Genomic DNA, 23872 nt, shown 5'->3' with positions numbered 1-23872 from the left:
TCAGGGTGAAGCTTCACTACTGCACCCAAGTGAAAGCACATGGCACTATTTACCTTTTGGGTAACGGTCCTGTTTATAATGTTTTCTATTTTTTTTTAATCATTTAGTTTAGAAAACCAACCAGAGGGTGAAATTACATACAAAAGTTCCTTTGTACGAACAAAGCCACCTAAGAGTATGTAAATAAGCTGATATACTTAAATATTCTGGCAAAATTAAGTTATATTAAATACTTATTTAGGGTCTCTGTTTTGTTCTAATTACTATGCTGGGAGCTAGAGGTCGGCCGCAAAAGAATTAATTGTGAAGCATTTACGGGATGTTACCGTACACCCTATTCATGGATTACTAATTCTTAAACAATTTAATGCAATAAAAAATATTTAAAATTTAAACTTTCAGTCTTTTCTCTTCTTCTTCCCTTCTTTCCCCCCGCTTCTTCCTGAAATAAGGCGAATCACTGTCGCAAGTTCCAGGCCCTCTGCATTACAGACGCAGCCGCACTCGTTAGTCTAACTCAGCGGTGCGAGCAGGCAGAGCAGACTTCCCCACGCTGCAAAGGAGCACCGGTGAGAATGGATAACGTAAACCAAGCGGAACCAACCTGCGTGTCCACGTCAACGGCAGCTCTCGCCAGAGACAGACAGGAAACCATGGCTGCGCTGCCGTGGCACCGGGCAAAGCAGCGCCGGCCGCGTGGCAGGGCGCCTCCGCGAGCTGGCCTCGCCCCTCCCTCTGGGACCCTCTCCCCGGGCCAGTGAGCCCCAAGGGGCCACCCTTCCCCTCCCGCCCCTGTGGCTGTATCTCACAACAGCCAGACACGCAATCGCAGACAAACGACCCCGTCTCGAGGCTGGCGGAAGGGTGTGGCGCCCGGTCCTTACCGGCATGTAGGGGTCTGCCAAGACCGAGAGGAAGTACTTGTGGCCATTGTCCTTGACGAGGTCCGCCTGGCACGACTGGGGAGAGAAGACAGGAGGGAAGCCGTGAGTGGCGAGGTCTGGAGGGGACACCCTGTGCTTCCGCGACACAGGAACAAGCGAGTGGGCACCGAACGCTTTATGCCTTAACTGCTTTCTCAAGTCTCATTCTCATGTGGAAAAGTAGCCAGGGTTGCTGTTTGCAGACACATGTCCCCTGGCTGAGGGAAAAGGGCTGGGGTCCTACATATTCTCAGATGTGAAGCGTCCAAGACAGTCTCTGAAAAAACCTTCTGGCCACCTGAGGGCCCTGCAGCCCCGCCCACACCCCCCTCCTCTGCCATCCTGGGCCCACCCTCCCGCCCTCCCCGGAACGCGTCCCACACCCGGAACCAGCCCCATTTCTGTAGACCCTGCCAAAGCTTTTCTCGCAGTTTTGCTTGAACTTATAAAATACCGAAAGCCAATAATCTGTGCAAACACAACAGATATCATTTGTGTCACATGGCTACATTTTAACAGGTGCTTTTTAGAGGCCCAACTCCTCAGCCCAAAGGAGCAGCTCTAAGGTGGGATGTTTAATTTTAAGTGCTAAAGAAGCTGTCAGGTATGAGATTCTTCCCACCTCTTCTGTTCATCCTGTACCTGCAAACACAATCGCACCTACGCAGTCACCACTCACCACGCATTTCTGAGGCCCTACTATGTGCCAAGCAGCAGCTCGGTCCTGGAGACACAGGTGTGTTCCTGCCCTGCTCACAGTCCCTGCAGGAGCAGTGACCACGCAGTGGCGCCCCAGGCTGGGGAGCTGGGGACAGGGTGGGACGCGTGCTTTCTGGAGAAGCTGTCTAAGCGGAGGAGCAGACGGGATTGCCCAAGGCAGGAAGGGTGATGTGCAAGGCCAGGAGAGCGAGAGGAAACCCAGTTCTGCTAGGAAATGCCAGGTCCAGTCCCGGACTGTGGGGGTGGGAGGAAGGAGGGATGGGGATGGCCGGAGGCAGATGGCACAGGGCCAGGAGGTGCCCCAGAGCCCGGCAGGAGCTGCCACCTGGGACGGACAGGGCAGGCTGGCACCCGCAGCGGGGGATGAGCCAGGAGTCAGACTACAGCCGGGGGCAGCTGGGGGCCGTGGGTGACAAGGACGGAAGGAAGGGGTGACCCCAGAGACACGAGGATCTGAGTGGGCTGGGGCAGCCCACTGAAGGGGGGACGCCGTGCTTGTCACAGAGGGGTTAAGGGGACGGGGAGTCCAACATGGGCACACTGCACCCACGAGACGCACAACAGAGCTGTCGGGAGGAAAGTGGGCACCGGTCTGGAGCGTGGAGCCTGGTCAGAGCGGACGCCTAGACGAGAAGGGACACTCGTGTCAGGTGGTAACTGGGGACCCTGCAGGCTCTGGAGTATGGAGGGCAGGACTGAGGCTGGGGACAGGGCCTGGGGGATGGAGAGGACACGGGTCCCCTAGCGGAAAGGGCTTCCCTGTGGCAGAAGAAACAGGGTCTCGTGGGCAGCCTGAGGAGCTGGCCCGACTCCGAGGCCGCGTCACCGGGAGCCGTGGCCGTCACACGGGTCTGGGGGGCCTCTGCAAACGCTGGTTCTGGGCGGAGGCGAGTGGTCACTCCCTGGACAGTCAGGGGCTGAGGATGCCACCTGGGGGGCTCAGGCCCACAGTGCTAGGACCAGCTCTCGTGTGCATGCAAGAGCAGCAGGGCGGGGTGTGAAGCAGAGTTTCGGGCTAGGCCCTCCCTCTTGGGAGCCACGGGACCCAGCACAGGTTTAGAAATCTGTGCTCACGTCATGGAATCAAAGATTAAATAACACGTGTAAAAGCAATTTGACAACCACGGGTGCTATTATCCTTGAAGAGAGAGTGACACAGAATGAGGTCACAGTGTTAACCAGGCTTCCAGGATCAACACCTAGAAAAGCTGACGCGCGGCACTAGGGACAGCGCGACTGCAGGGAGGGGCGGTGCGTGCTGCCGGCTCCCAGCATGCTCCACTCCAGAAGACAAAGGCCATTAAGGAACCGGGGATCGGGTTTAAGAACCGAATTTCTGAGGATCAAAAGCTGCAATCTATTCTCAGCCCCCCAGCGCCCCCCGCACGGCAGCACCCGCCCACGGGGGCAGGGACGGCTCTACAGATGGCGCCTGCGGTGACTGCGGTGCCTGCGGCCCGAAGCCCCGTCCATCTCCCAGGGGTGCTCTCATAATGCGGTGTTTCCCCTCACATCAATACACCGATGAGGCGGGCTAGTTGGCCGCTCTGCCGCAATGGGAGTGAGGCGGGTGGGGAGCGGGAGGTCATGGAGCTGCAGGCACCGGGGCCAGCGAAGCACGCAGTGTTCAAGTAACACGCTCAGGAGGGTCCTTGCTTTAGCGGAGGGTTTTGAAAAACAAACTGAAGAGCACAGACGTGATGTCCTCCCCGTCAGACTCGGCAGAGGGCCAGGGGTGCCGCCCCGGTGCCCATGGGGCCTGGGAATAAAGGCTCCTTTGTTTCTGAACCAGAGGTTCGACAAGCCAGATCGAAGCCCACACCTCCACCGGGAAGCTCCTTAAACATGTCTCGTCAACCAGCAGTAACACGTCACTAATTCCTGTCTCACTGACTCTGAATTCGAGGCACCTAAGTCGGAGGATTCAAAATGAGACCGAGTCTGGGGATCACCTGGCACGTATTAAAAGATCTCTGTTGTGATGAGGCTGCTGCGCTGCGGAGGGACCCCCAGCGATGACAGCATCACATGCTCACTGCGTGTCACTATGCGTTGGTTCATGATGTGCCCTGACTTCTCACTGAGTCAACCCGGGGCTCCGGCCCTGCAAGCTCCCTGGGAAACTGAGGGCAGATGCAGACGCAGCCGAGTCCTGGGCTGGGACAGGGCCTGAGCTACTGCTCTCCGGGCCCCAGACTGGACTGGCCTTGGCCTCACGTCCCACGGCTACCATCTTCATCACACCCACAGAGCGAGAGCTGAGGGGACAGGAGCCGACCACGAGCAGGAAGAGGGAGGGTCTTTCTGTTCCCACCAGAAAAAGGCACCATGTGCGCTGCACCCCCACGGCAGGCGGGGGCTGCCCTGTGGGCCTCCTCCAGAAGCCGAGACCCCCCGGCTGCAGTGCTGAGGGCCTCGCTACAGCTGAGCAGAGTCCCGGCCCCTCCCCCGATCGCCCCCAGCGGGCCTCGCTGCGGCTTGGTACAGACAGGGGCCTCTGCGTCGCCCCGGCATGGCTGACACTCCGCCTCCACTCGCCAGCGCCCCGCTGCACCACCTATCTTGCGAGGGGCCAACTGCCACCCCCACCAGCGCCCACTCCAATCTGCCCAGGGTGTGGGTCGAGTGGCCTGGCAGGAGCCGGTGACTCCAACAGGGGCAGCTGGGGACAGCGACCACCTTTTGCTTCCTCCCTCCGCTGTGCACTTCATTCTGGGCAGCCACACGGCAACTGAAAACAACTGCCTCCCTCCTGCGAGGCACCTCCCGTGTCCCCGGGGGCGGGGGGAGGGCACAGGCAGACAGACCCCACAGCAGCCTGGCCTGTCCCCACTGTGCACGTCTGCCTGGGCTCGGTCCCTTCCCGGGGCGGCGGTGGGGGGGTGGTCTCTGAGGCCTGAGCCGGTGCTGGGACCGTGGGGCCGGCCCCCAGGGGAGGGGCGGCAGGGCCTCTGCTCTCTGGGTCCACAGTGCTCCAGGGACGGTGTGAGGGAGCATCTGAATCTGCCCACAGAGGGAAGCCGATTCTGAGGGCTTCTCAAAAGTAGCCGCCTCATTTGACAAGGACGACAGCCAGAAAGAGGCCATTTTGTCTGGCAGTGACGGTCTCCCGACGACGACAGCCACCCGAACAGCACGTCCTCGCCGAGCCAACACTTCTGCTTAAGATGTGGCTCTCTGTGAACATGTGGCCCTAACACCACAATTTTGTTGATTTTCTGCATATTACAACCTATAATTTAGAAATATAATGGACCATCAAAGCAATTATGTTGAAATGAGGGCACTGATAGTCCCAGCTACTCAGGAGGCTGAGGCAGGAGGATCCCTTGAGCCCAGGAGCTGAGGCTGCAGTGAGCTGTGATGACGCCACTGCACTCTATCCAGGGTGACAGAGCGAGATCCCGTCTGTTATAAAAAAGAGAAAAAGGCAGGAGCAGGAAGGACAATGGGCTCTGGGCTGGGTTTCCTGTGAGGACAGTCCTGAGCAGAACTGGCAAAGCTGCCTGTGGGCAGGGTGACAACGGCTCTCACTTTGTTGCTTTGCAGTTGGCCGGAGGATGGCAGAGCAGGCAGGTGAGTCTGACAAGGGGCCGAACTGAAAGAAGAAATACTAGAAAAATCTCAGAAATACAAAACCAAGCAATAAAATAAAACAACTCCAAGACTGAACCTTATAAAGTAAGTCTAAATAATGAAAAGAAATTAAAAGAACTATATTTAGACCCTAAAAAGATAATAAAACCGCATGAAGGAGCAGAGTACCCAGGAGCACATTACAGTCACACGTGTGCTGAGAGCAGGTGCCCTCGGAGGACCCTTCACCCGTGTGGTGTCCCCCCCAAGCACATCGCCCCAGTCCAACCGCGAGGAAGAGTCACACCCCCCCATGGCGAGACAGGCACACAGCACCCGAGCAGCGCTCCCCGCTGCCAAGGCCGTCAAAGACGGGGGGTCTGAGCAACCGTCCCAGCCAGGAGCAGCCCGAGGAGACGCGTGGGGTCCTGGGTGGGGTCTCGGGACGGGACATGGAGGCGGGCGAAAGCTGAGAAAATACGAATGAAGCGTGGACTCCAGTCACTGACAACCTATCAGCGTAGGTTATCAGTGGTGACGAACACGCCACGCTAACGTGAGACGCCAGTGACAGGGAGAACCGCCTGTGGATATGTGGGAACTCTATTTACTATCTTCTCAAGTTTTCTGCAAATCTAAAACTGTTCCAAAAGGTAAAATGTATTAACACAAAAACTACGGGAACAGGAGTTCAGGATGCAAACAAAACCCACACGTAGGAGGTAAACCCGTCTGCCCGGGTCCCAGGAGGACCAGCCCCGCAGGGCACGCCCGGCGCCGTGGGACCTCAGGGCCACGGGCTCTGGGCGGCTCACCCTCCGTCGGCTGACCAGACTCAGATGCTGGGGACGTGCGTCATCGCTGGGTGACAGGGAAAGCCAGCCTTGCACTTTCCAACTGCATTTAGAGTGTGAGTCACGGAGCGGGAGGTGGGGAGGACGTGGGGGGACAGGAAGAGCAGAGGCTATTAATGTCAGGGTGAGTGACCTGTGATGAAATTTACTTCCAGAGAAAACAGGAATTTTGCGATCAGGCAGGAGATTGGCGCAGACTTGGGGCTGCAGAAACAACCCTGCTGATCTCTCATCTGCCCGTCACTCACGGGGACCCCTTTCCGGGCACCGCGGCAGTTCTCGCACGTGGGGAGGCATCTCCAGGTCCCCAGATCGGGACTGACTTCGCAAATACTGACAGGGAGTGTTTTTCCAAATTCCTAGACGCTGTGCCCTTGGTGTCCTCGGTGGTGCTATAAATACAACCGTATTTTTTTTTTTTTTTGTTGAGACAGAGTCTCACTTTGTTGCCCAGGCTAGAGTGAGTGCCGTGGCATCAGCTTAGCTCACAGCAACCTCAAACTCCTGAGCTCAAGGGATCCTCCTGTCTCAGCCTCCCGAGTAGCTGGAACTACAGGCATGCGCCACTATGCCCGGCTAATTTTTTCTATATAGATTTTTAGGTGTCCATATAATGTCTTTCTATTTTTAGTAGAGACGGGGTCTCGCTGTTGGTCAGGCTGGTCTCGAACTCCTGACCTTGAGCAATCCACCCGCCTCGGCCTCCCAGAGTGCTAGGATTACAGGCGTGAGCCACCGCGCCCGGCCAAATACAACCGTATTAACCGTAACGTGGAAAGTCTGTCTGAATTGCATGTCAATTGCGTCTATGAAAAAAACCTCCACCAACTGGAACCTCGCTTACAGGAGTGCTTAATTAACTGTCCCCCTCCTTAATCTTGTTAACTGGCAGATAGACCAAGGACAACAACAGGCGTAAGGAAGTTATTAAAAATCCGCCATCACCAGCCTTGTGAGTGACTGACAGCACGGAGCTGGCCACGTGGGCCACACTCTCTCACGGGCATGTAACGCTGCCTTTGGTCCTGGACCCCGTCACTGACCTTAAGGACAATTTTTAAAAATATTCTGCCACATTTGCCTTCTCCCTCCCTCTTCCCCTAAAATTTTCTACACTTTTTGGAAGTTGCAGGAAGTGTGATGCTTTGCCCTGAAATATTCCTAAGGAAAAGGACATTTGCTTCCATAACCACAAAACCGTCACCGTTGTTAAGAAATGTGACATGGACACGGCACCGTTCCCCGACCCTGTCCAGACGCAAGTTCTCCTGAGTGTTCCCTTCGTGCCCTTTACAAGCCTCTGGCTTCGGATCCAGGATCCAACTGAGAACCACAGGCAGGTGTCAGTGTCATCGGCCCTGAGAACAAGTTCCCATTTTATTTTCCTTTTGTGGAGATGGGTCTCCCTGTGCTGCCCAGGCAGGTCTTGTACTCCTGGGCTCACGGGATCCTCCTGCCTCAGCCTCCCGAAGTGCTGGGATGACAAGCGTGAGCCACCAGGCCCAGCCCCCCTATATATATACATATATATATATATATATACACACTTTATTTTTTTGGTCTTTCTTACATTCAAAATTTAGAAGGGAACCGGACAGTTCTTTGTCAACTGATCCACAATTAGAATTTTTTAACAGCTTCACTGAGGTACAGGTAACACATGAGAAGTTGCGCATATTTAAAGCATGGGGTCTGACAACCGTGGACACAGGTACCGTGGGGACATGCGAAACCACCACCACAATTGAGGCATCGAGTCCGCCCCTCAGGAGTCCTGTGTCATCTCTCCTCCCACACTCACCTGCCCCTGGGCAGCAGGATCTGCTTTCTGTGACTACAGATGGCTTCGTGTTTTCCAGAATGTTACCCAGATGCAGCCGTAGAGCACGTGTGCTTCCCCTGACCTCTCTCAGTGCAACTACTCTGAGGTCAGGCCGTGCCCCGGCACTGCTGAGTGGGCAGGACGGAAGCCACCGTGTGATAAACGCAGCTTCCTACTCACTCACTCGCCTGCGCGCGGTGCGCCCTGTGGGGTGCGCTGCCCACAGCAGAGGGCCTGTCTGTGACTACGTCCCCACCCGACTGCGAGCGTGACGGGAGGGGACCTTGGTGTCACCTGCAAACCTCAGCACACGGTGCCGGGCCCAGGTCTTTGTGGGGTGAGCATGAGACGGGAGGGCCCAGCAGCCTTGAGGCCGAGGCTGACGCGTGTGGCCAGAGTGGAGCGGGGCAGCCTGGGCAGTGACCGCTGGTGCCTGGGGCCGAGGCTGTGCCGACACCTCGGGGCGGCAGCGGGGCCTGATGCTCCACTCACAGGTTCAGGGTCAGGGAGGGAAAAGCAACTTTGGAGACGGAGGGGCTGACGCGGGGTCTGGGCCAGGCAGGCCCGAGGGTTGCTCATGGTCAGTGACTGCTGTGGTCTGGAGCACGGGAAAGGGGGACAGGAGCAGGGACAGCACATAGGGCACCGAGGGACGGCCAGGCGCGGAGCTGGGGTAGCCGTGGGCTGCACACCACGCAGCGGGGGCCGCTTGGGGGCACTTTACCCTGGAAGAGCGGGAGGGACGAGCCGCGCCTGGCAGGAGGAGGCAGTGACAACCTACACCAGGAGGGGCGGGCAGGACACGGGGGCCACATGGTCACACCCGCTGTTGTGGGGGGTGGCACAGTCCTGGGTTCAAACAGAAAGCCAGGGAACGGGTCGGCCTCGCTGAGGCGCGAGGGGACGGATGGAGACTACTCACACTGTCCACGGCGAGGATCTTGGCCCAGATGAAAACCAGCAGCGGCCTGAGCTCCCGGGCCGAGCTCTGGAGCAGTTTGAGCACGTAGGGGAAGATGCCAACAGACAAGGCCTGGGGAGAAGGGAGGGCGTCAGCGTGGGTGCCAACGGGGACAGGGCGGCATGGCGGGGGCACGTCCAGCCACGCGGGGACCCTGCACATGTGGGCAGCGTGGCGGGAACGAGTGAGCCTCCCATAAGGGGAAGAGGCTTCCTCCAGGTTTACTCCTCTCCAACTAGCCCTGGCAGCTGCCGGGTGCTTCCGGCCTGGACGGGTCTAGAGGCCACAAACATGCCGCTGCGTGCCTGGGAGCCCACGGTCCTCGCCTGCGGGTGGCCGTCCCCTCTCAGCAACAGAGCATCAGGCGCCTTCCTTGTGACGCTCAGGTACGGGCCACACCCGCCTTGCTCCAACCTCACGCCTGCACTGGAGGTCAACCCTGGAGAAAGACACCTGCCGGCTTTCATCTCTGCCACACTTTGCCTTCTTAAATGGTCACTGCTGTGGCCCTGTGTTAACAGGATGAGTGACCAGAAGCTTCAGGACTACGCCTGCATAAGCGTGAGGACCCAGACTCCTGCTAGGGGGAGCCACCATGTGGGGCTCGGGGCCACTCCGTAGACAGCCTCACACCAACATCCCCTGTCCCGCAGCAGCGAAATCTAACACCAGGAAGGGAAAGAGGGCAAGGCCCAAACCCGAACCCTGCAACACGGGCACCACGGAAGCTGCACAGACCACAGAGTACGCTCTTCAGGGGCCTCAGGACACCCCCACGGTGGAAACTCACCCTGGGTCACAGACTACACTGTGGAGTCTAATCTCCACCCTGAGTTAATGCAGAAGGTACGTACCAGGCTCACCGCCCAGGGACCCAGGTCCAAAAACCTGCCCAGCAAGTCCAGGGCTCGCAGCCGGTGCACCTGGCTCAGCAGCACCTGGAGAAACAAGAAGGAAACTGGAAACCACACGGCCCTGTGTCAGGGCTCCCGCCCAGGCCACCACCTTTGCCAGGCCCGGGCCACACAACGCCCACCTGGCGCTGGGGTGTCACTTGTCCACCTGCAGCTGGTGCTCCTTCCTCTGCAGGGCCTGCTTTTGGACAGGCCGAGAAACACTCTTCATTGCTTTATTACACAGATAAAATATGCTTACTGTAGAAAGTACTAGAACAAACACTTCTTAACTGTATTTTTTAAAAGAACCTCATTGGTGACATTTTGGTGTATGGACTTCCAGACATTGTTCTCTACGTACACCGTTCTCTTATTGATTCTAAACTAGGTAACGTATTATTGTATTTCTCATCTCCTTTTTAACTAGGTAACGTGTTCTGGCCGTGCCATTCCCAGCGGCAGCACGGCACCGCGCTCACGGAGACACACGCGATTCCTTTAACCAGCCTCTCCGCTGCCAGACCTCTACATCAGCACCCAAGCCTTGCTGCTGTACACAACGCTGGGGGGACATCCTACTAGGTACGCACCTGCACACTCCTAGGAGAAGTCGATAGTGACAAGGACCAGTCAGGGCACATTTGCTCATGTTGCCAAATTACCCCCCGGCTGAGATTCTCACTTTCAACAAGCAGCACGTGGTGTCTCTTCCCGCCGCCTTTGCTGGTTGCCAGGCAGTGCCCACTGCTGTGTGGCCTCGGGTGACTTATTTAACATCTCTGAACCTTAATTTATTAAGGATAACGGGACACCACACCCCAAGGGTTTTATTAAGTAACAAAGGGGAGGGACAACACCAGCCCGTACGACACTATTATCATCATTTGCCAACATGATGGGGAAAATACATCGCTTTTTAACCTGAATTTCTTCAATCACAAGTGACATCGAGCACTTTTTCACAGGTTAGTCGGCTATTTCGCTGGTGAACTGGCCGTGCATGTCCTTATTTTTCTACCTCAGCGTTTGGCTTCTCCTATGGATGAGAGAGCAACCTTCGCCGTGTGTTTTGCATGTATTTTCTTTCTGTTGTTACATCAAAGTTCTACATTTTTGGCGGAGTCACTTATGTCGATCTTCCCTTTACGGTGCTCACACGGGAGGGCGAGCGCCAAGGTCCCTCGGATCCAGAGCGTCCCGGGACAGGTGTTCCCAGGGCAGGCGACCGCGCAGGTTCCCAGCCAACCACCCGGTCGTCCCTGAGCGGCCGGCAGAGCTACGGACAGATGTGACCTGGGCGGCCTGACCCAGCTGGGGGTCTCGGAAGGTTTCCGCTCCCAGCTGGGGAGGTGCACAGGACACAGGTGGGCAGCCGGATCCCGAGGGTGACGAGGGTGACGACTGGGTTCCAGGTGGAGGAGCTGGGACAGGTCGGGGTGTCTGAGGCCCTGCACGTTGGTGCCGAGAGCCTGGTTTGTCCCGAGAGCGAGAAGCAGCCACGGGCCGATGGTGAGCAGCAGGGACCCGTCCAGTCTGCCTGCTGCGGGGACCTGCCTGGCAGGAGGCTGGGGTGGGGAGAGGTGGACCTGACTGTGGTGCGGAGAGACCCGGAAGGCCGAGAGGAGGAGGGGCCAGGAAGAGGAAACTCTGGAAGAGAAGGTTCGGAATGAGTTTGACAGCCGTCGAGAAGAAAAAAGGACAAGAGGTCAGGGACACGGGGGCCACCGGCAGGGAAGAAGCTGGGTTGGAGGAGGGGTGGGCAGCACGGGCTGGGGACGGGGAAGCAGAAGACACGGCTTCTGGGGGCAGCAGCGAGACCTCTGCAGAGGATGCCTCGGACCCGGGACTATGGCGTGGGGTCATGGGGGTGGAAGCCAGGCCAGGCAGGGGACGGGTTGGGGGTGCCTGTGAGGGGAGGGCGGGAGCCTGGCGTGTCTAGTTAGCGGGCAGCGGAGGAGCGGTGGGCCCAGTGGCTGGAACATGTTTCGCGTCACCCTTGGCTGGTTTGGCGCGGCTTCGTGTCGGCTTCAGGAGGGGTGTGTAAGCGGAGCCCTCTCGTATTTCAGAGATGCTGCGAGGTTCTTTGGTTCAGACGCGGAGAGCGGTGCGTGGGACGGCTCACGGGGTACATGAGTTGGAGCCTGATCCCTCCTCTCCAGTATTCGGCTCTGAGGCCGTGGCGGCCTGGAACTCAGGCTCTGCGGGCAAGTCAGCAGGGAAGTGTGGGCTCCGAGGTCAAGCCGACTCGATCTCAATTCTGCCGCTACCACTTGCGAGCCGTGTGGCTTACGTTGCAATTACTGACTTCTGGAAACTTCAACTTCCTTATCAAGAAAACGGAGACGATAATGTTTGACTGGGGTTTACGCTCAGAATTAAACGAGATAAAGCTCATCAAGTATCTAGCGCGGCGTCGCCCAGCCCGAGGGCGCTGGGTGCACGATGCTGGTTTTGATCGACCTGCGCTGTTTGCGGACAACGCGAAGCTGCTGAGGACGAGTCTCCAGGCGACCCGGGTGAGGAGAGCCTTCTGCGAAAGGAGGCAGTCCCAGATTTGGCTTCAATCCTCAAAAATCAAAGACATCAAACAAACGTAAAGCTCACCAGGATCATCTGCTTTGCTACTTAGTGTAAGCAGGGACAGAGCCCTGTCTTTGCGGCCAACAGTTGCAGAGCGACAGGCGGCGGAAGGCCCGGGCGGCACAGGGCAAGGGCAGCTCCTGCCGCTGCTTCCCAGCGCGCTGACCCGGCGGCAAAAGGCCCCCTCGTAACTGGTCACGAACGACACAGGCAGGGGCGCGAGTGCGCCGTCACTACACACGCTCCTGGTGCCACATCCGTGCAGCACACGCTGACACCTCCTTGCCCGAGTCAGCGCCCGAGAATCGTAGGTAACACAGGGTGCTGTGCTGTACTTATTAACATTTTATTTGAAAATAAACATTGTCAATAAAGAGTATTAGGGAAAATGTTGAATACTGGTTTTTCTAAACATTATTTTCACTTTTTAAAAAACCAAAAAAACTCCAGTTTCAGACCATCCCAGGATCTGTGGGAATTACGGAGATAACGGTAGTAAACGAGCTGCTGAGATTTCCCTTCGCCTGCGAATCCAACTGAAGACCAATCGCGGCTCTGCGGACACCCAGATCACGACGGAGCTGCAAGGTGACCGCGTGTCACCCGCCCTGTGCACGGACCGAGCTGGGCTTCTGAGGTTGGCGGAGGCCCCTCACGAGGCAGAGTTGCAGTTGCGGCCCGGGAGCGCCAGACCCCGCAGGCCAGGCGCCTGGAGCGCCCGACGCCCAGCGATTCGTGCGATTTTAGAGTCCCGAGGCGCACAACGTTTAACGGTGACTCTCCAGGCTGTTATTCTGCCGCCAACTGCTACTGATCCTGTGCTTTCTATGTGTAAAAAAATCTGAGAGCAAACCAGGTTTTCCTAATGAAATGTTCATATTGATTTGCAAGATCTGTGCAGAGGTACTACAATTTCATCCTGCAAAATCACGTTCTTCCCCCTGTTTTCTACAGCACTGACACTCTCCATTCTCATGCCTGGGCTTTGCTCACGTGCCCGGGGAGGATCGCAGACAGCGGCGGGGACCTGGCGTGGCTGAGATGCAGAAGCCCCTCCTGAGAGGCCACGCCGCAGATGTCACTGATACCGAGGGGGGAACAGCAACTATTACTTCTAAACACTATCTTCCTTCCTATTTCTTCTGTTGATCTACATTTTTAAAAGGCAGAAAGGACACGGAGGCCAGGCAGGAAGGCAGTTCTGTGCTCGTGCTACTGCGAGGGCCCGGGCACAGCTGGGCCTGACGGAGTGCTCTGACCCTCCGGTCCCCAGCCGAAGCCTGCGGGCTGTGGGTGGAGAAAGCTCACCCGGCTCAGGGACCAGGTGGCAGGGGTCTGAAAAGCTACGCAGTCTGTAATGCGATTCTCCTTCCCTTGAGGAATATTTTCTGCATTTCCAAGGCACTAGAGGATAATGCATAGATTGCAGGGTCTAAGCTTTGGCAACAACAAAGTTCTTAGGATAAAGCGCAGGAAGCTGACCGAACCAGTGGGGAAGAAGCTGCGTGGGCTGCACCGGGGAGGCTCCCGCCCCTTTGCATTTGCCTTGTCCCTATTTTCTCGGTAAGTCGAGGTTCAGCTGCTGGCCCAGGCAGCACAGCCCAGAGACAGACCCTGTATGGCAATGAAGGGCCTGCTGCTGGCACTTGGCAAAATCGCACGGAAAGTCCGCACTGTCTTCTCGGGACGCGGTCCCAGCGGGGCTTGTCTTCCCCGAGGGAGAGGGGATCGTAATGGAACGTTACACAGGAAAAGTCAATAGAAGGCCATTTGCACAAGGACTATTTGCCAAACACAAAAGAACTGGCTTTAATCCGCTTGGCACCAGTCCCTGCTTTGGACAGGACCAATTCCGCCCCACCCACTGTGAGATGAGGGAAGGTCAGTGGGAAAGACAGTTTCCCCTGTGAGATCCTGGTGGCCCAGGTGGCCCCCGAAATCCCGCCTGCCATTCACAGCCTCCTTCCTATGTGTAAAGAGAAAGTGTCGTCGCGGCCACGTGTCTACCTTTGCTCTGCTGCTGTTATTACATATTTTGTTTTAAAAATTAGTTTATTTGTTGATAGCTCACCTTGCAATCTCAGAATGGTCTAAAGCCACTCGAGAAGCATACAAGGGGAATGGCAATAATTTTTGCAATCTTTTTATAATGTCAGAAAAGCAGAAGTCAAAATAAGTAAAAAGCGACAAAACATCCATAGTGCCTACAGCACAGCGCCATTCTCTGCCGCCCACCTGATCACCAGTGCCGGCGAGGACGGGCCACTGCTAGCATCTTTACGCACTTATTTTCTCCACGCCCCTCTTTGCTGGCTGAGATTCTTGGGGCAAAGCCCTGAAGGAGGTAAAATCTCAGTCCTGCCACAAGCCCGCGACACCAGCTGCCCCGGCGGCAGAGCAGACCAGATTGGGGCGGGAGGGCTGTGTGCTCTGCGGCCGGGACACAGACAAACGGCTCCCGTCTGTTCCGTGATCTCTCCAGAGCGGGTGACCTTTTGCCTAGTGAAGACAGACGGCGCTGCCATCGTGGTGTGGCCAGCAGCCTGCAAGAGGAACAAGCCCCCTGGGAAGGGAGGAAGGCCGATGTCCGTGGACAGGCGGGTGATGAGACATGTGTCCCCACTTCATGGAAGCAAAGTGGCCTAACGAGCTCTCTGGGGCAGGTGGTGACCCTACCCTGGCAACTCTCAGGACGCGGTGCCCCAACCAAAGCTGGGCTCCCTCCCCACTTGGAGACCGCCCCAGGGCAGGGCTCTCCCAGCCCCCTCCCTGCTGTGGGACACCCCTCGCTGCTGCGGGACACCCCTCGCTGCTGCGGGACACCCCTCCCTGCTGCGGGACACCCCTCCCTGCTGCGGGACACCCCTCCCTGCTGCGGGACACCCCTCGCTGCTGCGGGACACCCCTCGCTGCTGCGGGACACCCCTCCCTGCTGCGGGACACCCCTCCCCACAGCACTCACGCTCCTGCCCAGTCCAGCCGCCCCTCCCATCACAGAAAATTCCTCCTAGCTGCTAAAGAGAGTTATCAGATCTCGGCGTCTACAGTGACCAGCGGCTTTTAAACTCCTTTGATTCTGACCCAGCCCACACACCTCCTCCACAAATATAATTTCACGGAAACAAGTTTGGTGAAATCTTCCTGATTCTACCACTGTGACAAACTCTGGAGTTTCCTATCTCACTAGTCACAGAATCAGCCGGAAGGACCCATGAAACTGATCTACCAACCCACAAACAGGCCACACCGGCATCCGAATGGCACAGGGTCCATTCCTTACAGCAGCCGCAATGACCAGCCCTCCAGGGGCAGGCGGGGCTGATGGCATCTGGGGTCTGCGCCTGCGTAGTCCACAGCCCAGGAGTGCTAGGTTATGACACCTGGTGTGGCCCGTCCACGATTTGCTCACGTGCCGCCTCCTTCCACAGAGGAGGATGCAGCGGCCCTGAGAGCCCTCGCTGAGGAAGGTCACCGCAGCAGCGTTTTGTCCACGGCTGGGGCGGAGCCTGGTGAGCTGGGGCGGAGCCTGGCGAGCTGGGACGGCACCGAGGGCTCCCAGACGGGCTTCCCTGAGGCTGCTGAGGGGCAGTGACTTCACCAGGGAAGCCTTTCGGGAACAAACGTGCAACCAGCTCCAGCGACTTCTCTTCCCGCCCGGGTGCCACCTGCCAGGGCACAGGCCCTCGGCTTCCTTCCCACAGGACCCCTGGCAACCCCGAGGTCTAGACACTCACCTGCAAGACGATGGGCAGCTGCTCGGGCGGGTTCCGGTTCTCCACGCCCATGGTGAGCCACACCTGGAACGCGGTCAGCTGCTCCGCGAAGAACGGGCTGTGCTGTGGACGGCAGAGGAGAGCGCGTCAGGGCTGCGTCCCCAGACGCCGGGCGCACCCGGCTGCTCTCAGCTGTCCCGGTCTGCCCCGCTCTGCAGGACTGTGACGGTCCGGAGGAAAGTGCGTCCGCTCTGGGGACAACTCGACGAGAGCCCACAGGGTTGGGGGCCAGACCAGATGTGGCCGAGGGGGGAGGAGAGGTCGAGGGCTGGACACATGGCACCCACTATGTCTATTGGACACGCGAGTGGGTGGCTGGCCAAGGGAGGCCGCAGGTTGGGAGAGACACATTTAGGAGTCAATTACTAAAGAGAGAGATGTAGGAGTCAACGGTGCATAAACTCTTCCTAGGTGAGAAAGAGAAGGGACGCAGGAGCTGCGGTGGACCCTGCGAAGGCCGTGCAGGCACAGCCCTGGAGGGGCCAGACCCCGGGAGGGGTGTGTGTCGAGGAGGATGGCGCGGTCAGCAGAGTGGCGCTGGGCCAGGAAGACGAGGACCAAGAACTGACCACGACTGGCTCAGAAGCCAGAGGTCGTCGGGGACCCGTGAGAACAGCCTGGCCTGGGCGCAGTGGGAGAGGAGGGAGCAGGGCCGAGTGCGGACGGTTCTCTGCAGGATTCGGCTGCAGAGGGAAGGACAGCAACGGCAGGACCCGGAATGCACTTTGCAGGTGTGAGGATAGGGCCGCGTGGACGCGGATGGGAAAGACTAGTTAAGGGGCACTGGTGGCCGGGAGAGGCTGCAGGGGGACGTCGGGGGGAAGGCTGGGGGCTGGGCTATTCCAGGGGAACTGAGGGCGGCACACGTGGGCCCAGGTGCAGAGAAGGGGGAACCTGCTCTCGGGCAGCTTCCGTCTCCCCAGTGACACAGGAAACAGGGTGTCCCCTGGCAGTGAGGGCAGGAGGAGGTGCAGGAGCCGGGCAGAGCGAGGGCAAAGGGGGTGGAGATGGAACTAAGGGACGTCCGTGGTCGGACTGCCAGGCGGCACCAGGGCTCCCGGGACCATTGCAGGCAGGGTCACAGGGACCGGGCCTTGTGGGCCTGGGCTCACCTAGTCGGCTTAGCCATGGGCACAGGCTCAGCGAGGCCAGGCTGGAGCTCTGTGGGTGCCACGGAGTGGGTGGCTGGAGAGAGGGAGGGGTTTGCAAGAATGATCCCAGGGCCAGGCTGAGGAGCAGGAGGGGCAGGGGCGGGGGCAGGGGTGGCCGCAGGCCCCGGCTGGCAAGTCTGGAGGGGCACTGAAGTCAGAGTCATGGGGACAGCTAAGAGGGGGGGTCCCCCAGATTCGCCTGTCCTGCCACTGGGGCTACAGTGTCCTCTACCAGCCATGGCAATGACAGGTAAGCCACAGCAGGGTGGCACCAGGGGAGGGACGTCAGGCCACGGGAAGGTCTGGGAAGCACGTGGCCTCCCGGAGGAGCCTGCTTGACTTCTCCTCACTTTCCACTTTCCACTCGTTTCCACTCGCAACGGTTCTGCCTTCCCTGAGCCCCGAGTACAAAGAGCCCCACAATCATCAGTCTCTTCCCCACCATCCTCTCTTCCCCACTTTCTTTCCATGTCCCGGGTGGTGCAGTGGCCACAGGTCAGCTGTGTCTCGTGTGCGTGGAGAGGGTGGGAGGAGGTGTCTCTGTGCGGCTGGGTTCCGGGCATGGCCACACATGGCCACGTGCATGCGGTGAGCCCAGCTGCGGGCCAAGCGCACCGCACCCCCCAGAGCCCCGCGGGCCTCAGGAAAGCCAGCATCACGTGAGGACTCGGCAGAGAACATGTGCCATTTAGGAGCTCCCGTCTGGCGAAGTCAGCTCACGTAAGTTACCCACGCTGGAGGGCAGCCTGTGGAGCCGGACTGGAGCTCTCCAAGTGAATCTTCTGTTTTCCAGTGTGAATTATTAAAAAATGGGTTTAAAAACATCTTGTTAAGTGGCTCCTCCTCCACACGCCGTGAGAATATAGTTCTACTGAGCTGGAAAAAGCCTCCAGTCTGTGAATGGAAGGCAGGTGATGCAGATAATTGCATCTCTTCTCTCTTTCAAACTGGCTTTTGCCTTATGGATTTTCACGTTGCTCAGGGCTGGAGTCACCGCTCCACGCAGGAAGGAAAAGAAAAACTCCTGGTCTGTTCACCCACAGCTGACAGAGAAGGAAGAGCGTAGCGTTGCCAGCTCAGAGTTTGTCACGCTGCCTGACGCTGGGAAGCTGACAAATGAGAGTGACACGAGAACGGCTCAGCGTTTTAAATGACGCTGCACACAGCGTCGTGGGAGCCGCCCTGCACCGCTCCAGGGCTGACTCACAGAACTGACGCGGCCATGTCGCCCATCCCGGGGAGGGGTGCGGAGCCGGGGCAAGTGTTCGGAAGAGCTCACACCCTCGTGGGCCGTGGGTCTGAGTCATTGGGCCACAGCCACACATTCGCACCTCCCAGGACGACTCTGAGGCCAGGTGTTTTGCTCTGCTGTCAGCTCGGGTGTCAGACGATCTGGCGTTCTCAACACCGGTGCCACAAGCCACAGACCGACAGCGGGAAGGTCGGCTGAGGGCCTCGGACTCACACCTCACAGCCGAGGTCACCAGCGGGACTGTCGCTGCTGTCCAGCCCAGCACGCTGCCCTTCTCTGCTGTGCTGACCCGACACCCTGGGACTGGGGTGTCTGTCCTGACAGTGGCGTGATGTACTCGCCACCGTGACGACTCACTGCTCACAGAGGAGACAACAGGGACCCATCAGGCGTGGAGAGCCTTCGTGTCCTTCCCACGTGTGAGCTGTGCACTCCTGCCACCCCCGGACACTCGGCCTCCCCGGGCTCCCGCAGCACAGGCAGCTCTGTGGGCCTTTCTGCCACGTCACTCGACACCGTTCCGACAGGTGCACTTCACTGTCCACTGAAACCCGTCCCTCCCAACTGCCGACTGAGGAGAGGGATGTTTATACGAGGTTTTCTTCTAGTGTGTCTGCAAAAGAGGCTTCAAGGTGGGGCCTGTGAGTTACAGGCAAACTATTGCAATACAGAAGTGAATTTAGCAAAGCTGCTGAACAAAATCACCTGCAAGCTATATGTGTTTATATACACAAATAAACAGAACTCAGAATATGAAATTTAAAATATACCATTTATGACCATGTTGATAGATTATAAGACTCAATAGTGCAGAAATGTTGACTTTGCCCAAATCAATCTATCGATTCATTGTAATCTCAGTCAAAATGCCAGCAGGTTTTTTGCAGAAATTAACAAATTGATCCCCAAGTTCACACGGAAGTGCAGAGGCCAAAAGCACCCAAGGCAACCTTGGAAAGGAGCAGCGCGGCACGCGGCCCTCCAGCCAGAAACTGTCTCACACGGCGCCGCGGTTAAGACTGCGGAAGTGGCACGAGGACCCGTGAACAGACAGACACAGACGGCCCCGGGGTCCACGCGGGCAACACGGGCACGCCGGGTGCTCACAAGGGGAGGAGACGTTCCTGCCCCCAGCTCAAGCCACACGCGCGAGTGGGTTCCAGGGGGACGGCAGGTCTAAAGGGGAGACGCAGGAAGCCACAGAGCCTCCGTCCTCAACTGTCTGTTTATCCAAGTGCAAAGCCGAGCAGGAGAGCGGCTCTTCGGGGTGTGGGGACAGGAGCCGGGGCAGCTTGATTTGGGGGCTGGTCACACGCATGTGCTCGAGTTGTGAACATTCGCAAGGCTGCACGTTTGCGCTGTAGACCAGAGGTCCCCAACCTTTTCGGCACCAAGGACTGGTTTCATGGAAGGTAATTTTTCCACGGATGGGGCAGACGGAGCTCAGGTGGTGACGCCAGCGATGGGGGGAACGGCAGTGAATGCAGGGGAAGCCTCGCTGGCCGCCCCCTGCTGCCGTGTGGCTCTCGGCCCAAGTTTCCTGGATGACAAGTTTTCCATGGACAGGGGTGGGGTGGGGCCTGGGCCCTAATAGGCCTCGGACCGGTACCAGTCCATGGACTGTGGTTTTGGGACTGCAGGTGTAGGCAGTTTTCTACACATATGTTAAAACTCCAAAAAGAGGAGGCAAAAATAAAAAACCCACATCAGCCGTCTCCTCCCTGTCCCAACACGGTGAAACTATTCCCATGCACAGAATATTGATTCTAGTAGGTTAGAAATGATATCGAAAAATCCTTAGAAAGATACTTGGCGAAGACACCTGGCACGGAGACAGAAGTGTTCGGTTTAAAAGGGACACACATGCAAATAGAAACTGAATCATTTGACACAAAAGCAGACAGCTCTCCTCACTTAAAACCACAAAGTGAAGCCATGCTCAGAGTGCAAAGAGCTAAGGTTTCATGAGGTTCCCGAACTTCTGCCTGCAGCGACAGGCTCTGACCCAGTAGGAGGTGCAGGCACTCGAGGGCTGGCTGGGGAGGAGGTGGGCGCGGTCCTGGCTCTCCACGACGTTTGTGACTCCAAACGAGACCCTGCCCCTGCCCCACGGAATTTGTGATCCATGGGGGCAGAGGCCTGGAGGGAAGGCCTGTGGTCTGAGGGCCCCACGGTCAATGCCAAACACACCACCGGGAGCCCAGAGAAGACCGTGCCGGCTTCCAGTTCAGGGCAGCCTGTGATGGACTCGACAGGCACGAAAAGAGACGGATGGACGGAGGGGTGGACAGACGGACGAGGAGTGCAGAGCAAGTGCAGCAAATGCTAATGGCAGAAGTGAGTGGTGGGCACAGCGGTGCTCTCTGCAAAGTCTCTGCGACTTTGCTCTAAGTTTGAAAATTTGCACAATAAAATGTTACCCCCAAAATCACGCAACAAAGAGGGCAACAGAGGATAGAGAGGAGTCCTGGTCAATGCCCGGGTCAACACGCCCGCACACGCAGACAGCACGTGCACGCCCAGGCCCTGGCTGCGCAGGCTAAACGCTTCCCCAGTGACTGCGACGTGCGCTAACGGGAAACACCTTTGTCGCGAGCTGAACCCTTCTTGGCCACAGGTGCCTCTGGCCCTGGCTCAGGGTGTCACCCCCTCAAATCAGTGACAGTAGTTTGCTGTGAGCAGGACCCTGTGCACGAATACACGAGGGCCACGTGCCACGTGCTGGGCTCTGTCCTTAGCGCCTCACCTACATGGACTCACTCAGTCCTCACGATGCCCTGCCCAGACACCACCATAGCTTCCCCTTTAAATGAGCAAACTGAGGCTCTGGAGGGCACCCAGGTGGCACAGCGAGGCTCCCCGGCTCTGAAGCCCTCTCACATGTGAGGAAAGGCCCAGGGGACCCGGCCCCAGGTTCATCCTCTCTGCCCCATCTGGGCCTCAGCAGAGGGCTGGGAGCCTTGTCCCCGCGAGCCGCTGCTGGGCCCCTCTGTGCCATGGTGCCCTCTGCCTGTCCCCAGCCTGCGTGCTGCGCTGAAGCGGTTTCCTAGGGCAGGGACTGGGTCCTACTCCTCTACGTCCAGACCTGGTGTCTCTCACGCAGCAAGTGCTCAGTAAACACAAAACCAGGAGGGGTTCCGGGGAGCTGCTGCGAAGACCCCCAGCGGAGTCAACGGCACCGGCAGGTGCCGGGAGTCAAACGAGCGCCAGTGCACACAGGAGGGACTCGACTCTGCCACCTGCGTGGCGTGGCCTGGGGCCCCCACACACCCTGGCGCTCAGCATCGTGCTCCCGGCGCCGTGGCTACGTGTCACGTCTTTCAGGTCTCAGAGTGGACGGTTAAAGGCTGAGGGACGTGACAGGACCACTGCTCGCAGGGAGCGGGAAGCCTGCATTAGGAAAAAGTAGATTTATAACAGCAACATTTTAAAGCAAGATATTTTTCAAGCTAGCCATGGTGGCGCACTCCCACAGTCCCAGCTACTCGGAAGGCTGAGGTGGGAGGATCTCCTGAGCCCAGGAATGTGAGGCTGCAGTGAGCTGTGATTGCGCCGCTGTGCTCCAGCCAGGGCAACAGAGTAAAGACTCTGTCATTTTAAAAAGAAAAAAAAAAAAAAAAAAAAAAGATATTTTACTTTAACTCCTGGTTGACCCCATCTTTTAAACTCTGTTAACTACATTTTTTTTCCAGGCAGATGAACAAAATCTCTGACACCCCCGAGGCTGGGGCACCACACCCGGATGGGGGCTTGTGGACCAGCTGCCCAGAAAAGCAGCCACCGCAGGGGACGTGGTCGGAGGGACTCACCCTGAACGCGGTGCCTTCCTCGATGATGGTTGGCAGCTGAGACAGGCAGATGTCGACGGCGAGGTCCCAGGCCTGCCTGGGGAGAGAACAGAGCGACACCCACCATGCGTTACGGGCGGCGCACAGGAGCGGGCACCGCCCAGGCGGGCAGCAACCTGTGCCCGGCGTTCAGAACTACCTAGGCTGCGGGAAATGCCTGAGGGGAGGCCGGGAGGGGACATGGTAACCAGGCACCAGTGGCGCTGGCAGCTCTAACTGTTCTGTCATATTTTTTTCTCTTTAAAATAAAACGAGAAAATAACCTGGGAAAATAAAGCAATGCTTCCCACCCGCCAGCGTGGCTCCTGACCCTCCACCCAACATGCGGCCCACATGCCCAAGCAGCTGTTGTCCCCGCGGGGGCCCTGGCGGGGTCGTTGTCACACAGAAACGTGGGTCAGATGCTGGGGCCGGGCCAAGGCGCTTTACCAGCAACAGGCGGGTTGGCAGGGGACCAGGGGATGGCGCCCGGCCTGCGGACCTACGTCCCTTGTGGTAAGACCTGAGGCCTGGGTGGTGGCCAGCACCGTCAGGCCCCAGCACCCGTCACCCAGGTGGTCTGAGCTGGGCTGCCGAAGGCCAGGGACGCACTGGGGACCCCCAAACCACCTGGGGATGCCACTCGGCCCCTGAGGACAAGACAGACAGTGCCTGTTTAGGGTGAGAGGTGCGAGTCTTCTTGAAGCACGGGCTTGGCCAAGGTTGCCAGTTCCCTGTGGTGTCACTCACAAGACGGGGCAGCAACTCCTCCAGGCACCTGGCTGTGCTGGGTAGTCCCCGTCCCAGAGTGGCCTGCGCCCTGCCAAGGGGCAGCACCTGTGCCCTGTTCCAGCGTCGAGCCAGCCCTTTGGGCTCAGTTTTGAACTTAGCCATAAAAGCCCATTGCAGAATGATTTATGTGGCTTCAAAAACACATGTTCTCACATAATCCTGGGGGAACGGGGCTCGCAGCCTCTGAGCGGTTCGGCTGCTCCTATGTAAGTCTCTTCGGCAAGCGTCTCTGCTCCGGGCAGCGTCTGGATGGCCCGAGAGCACAACAGAGCAGGAAGCGCTGGGGTTTGAAGCCAGATAAGCCAAAGGTTCAAAGAGAGGGTTTAAAAAAAATCTTTCCCTGTGTGTATAATTTGGGGCATAATCATATATATATATATATATATATTTTTTTTTTTTTTTTGAGACAGAGTCTCACTCTGTTGCCCAGGCTAGAATGAGTGCCGTGGCGTCAGCCTAGCTCACAGCAACCTCAAACTCCTGAGCTCAAGCGATCCTCCTGTCTCAGCCTCCCGAGTAGCTGGGACTACAGGCATGCACCACCACGCCCGGCTAAATTTTTCTATATATATATTTTTAGCTGTCCATATCATTTCTTTCTATTTTTTTAGTAGAGATGGGGTCTCGCTCTTGCTCAGGCTGGTCTCGAACTCCTGAGCTCAAACGATCCGCCCACCTCGGCCTCCCAGAGTGCTAGGATTACAGGCGTGAGCCACCACGCCCGGCCTCATATATATATATTTTA

At 57.7% G+C, this 23872-nt stretch overlaps 1 protein-coding gene across 4 annotated transcripts in view; it reads right to left on the bottom strand.

Annotated features, from left to right (window-relative positions):
• Positions 1–23872, bottom strand: part of RPTOR (regulatory associated protein of MTOR complex 1) — a 281234-nt gene that overhangs the window by 52569 nt on the left and 204793 nt on the right. For 3 of the 4 annotated variants that reach the window (XM_069482962.1, XM_069482963.1, XM_069482965.1), the window contains 5 exons: positions 22318–22393; positions 16067–16168; positions 9711–9794; positions 8818–8928; positions 885–959 (listed from right to left, as the gene is read on the bottom strand). In XM_069482962.1, coding sequence (XP_069339063.1) covers positions 885–959; positions 8818–8928; positions 9711–9794; positions 16067–16168; positions 22318–22393 — 448 coding nt within the window. The remainder of the gene's footprint in view (positions 1–884; positions 960–8817; positions 8929–9710; positions 9795–16066; positions 16169–22317; positions 22394–23872) is intronic. The other variant, XM_069482964.1, reaches the window with a different exon arrangement.

This window comes from Eulemur rufifrons, chromosome 9, assembly GCF_041146395.1.
Source record: "Eulemur rufifrons isolate Redbay chromosome 9, OSU_ERuf_1, whole genome shotgun sequence".
In the NCBI taxonomy this organism is placed as follows: Eukaryota; Metazoa; Chordata; class Mammalia; order Primates; family Lemuridae; genus Eulemur; species Eulemur rufifrons.
Note: the sequence above shows the minus strand (reverse complement) of the source record. Positions and strands in the feature narration are given on the sequence as shown.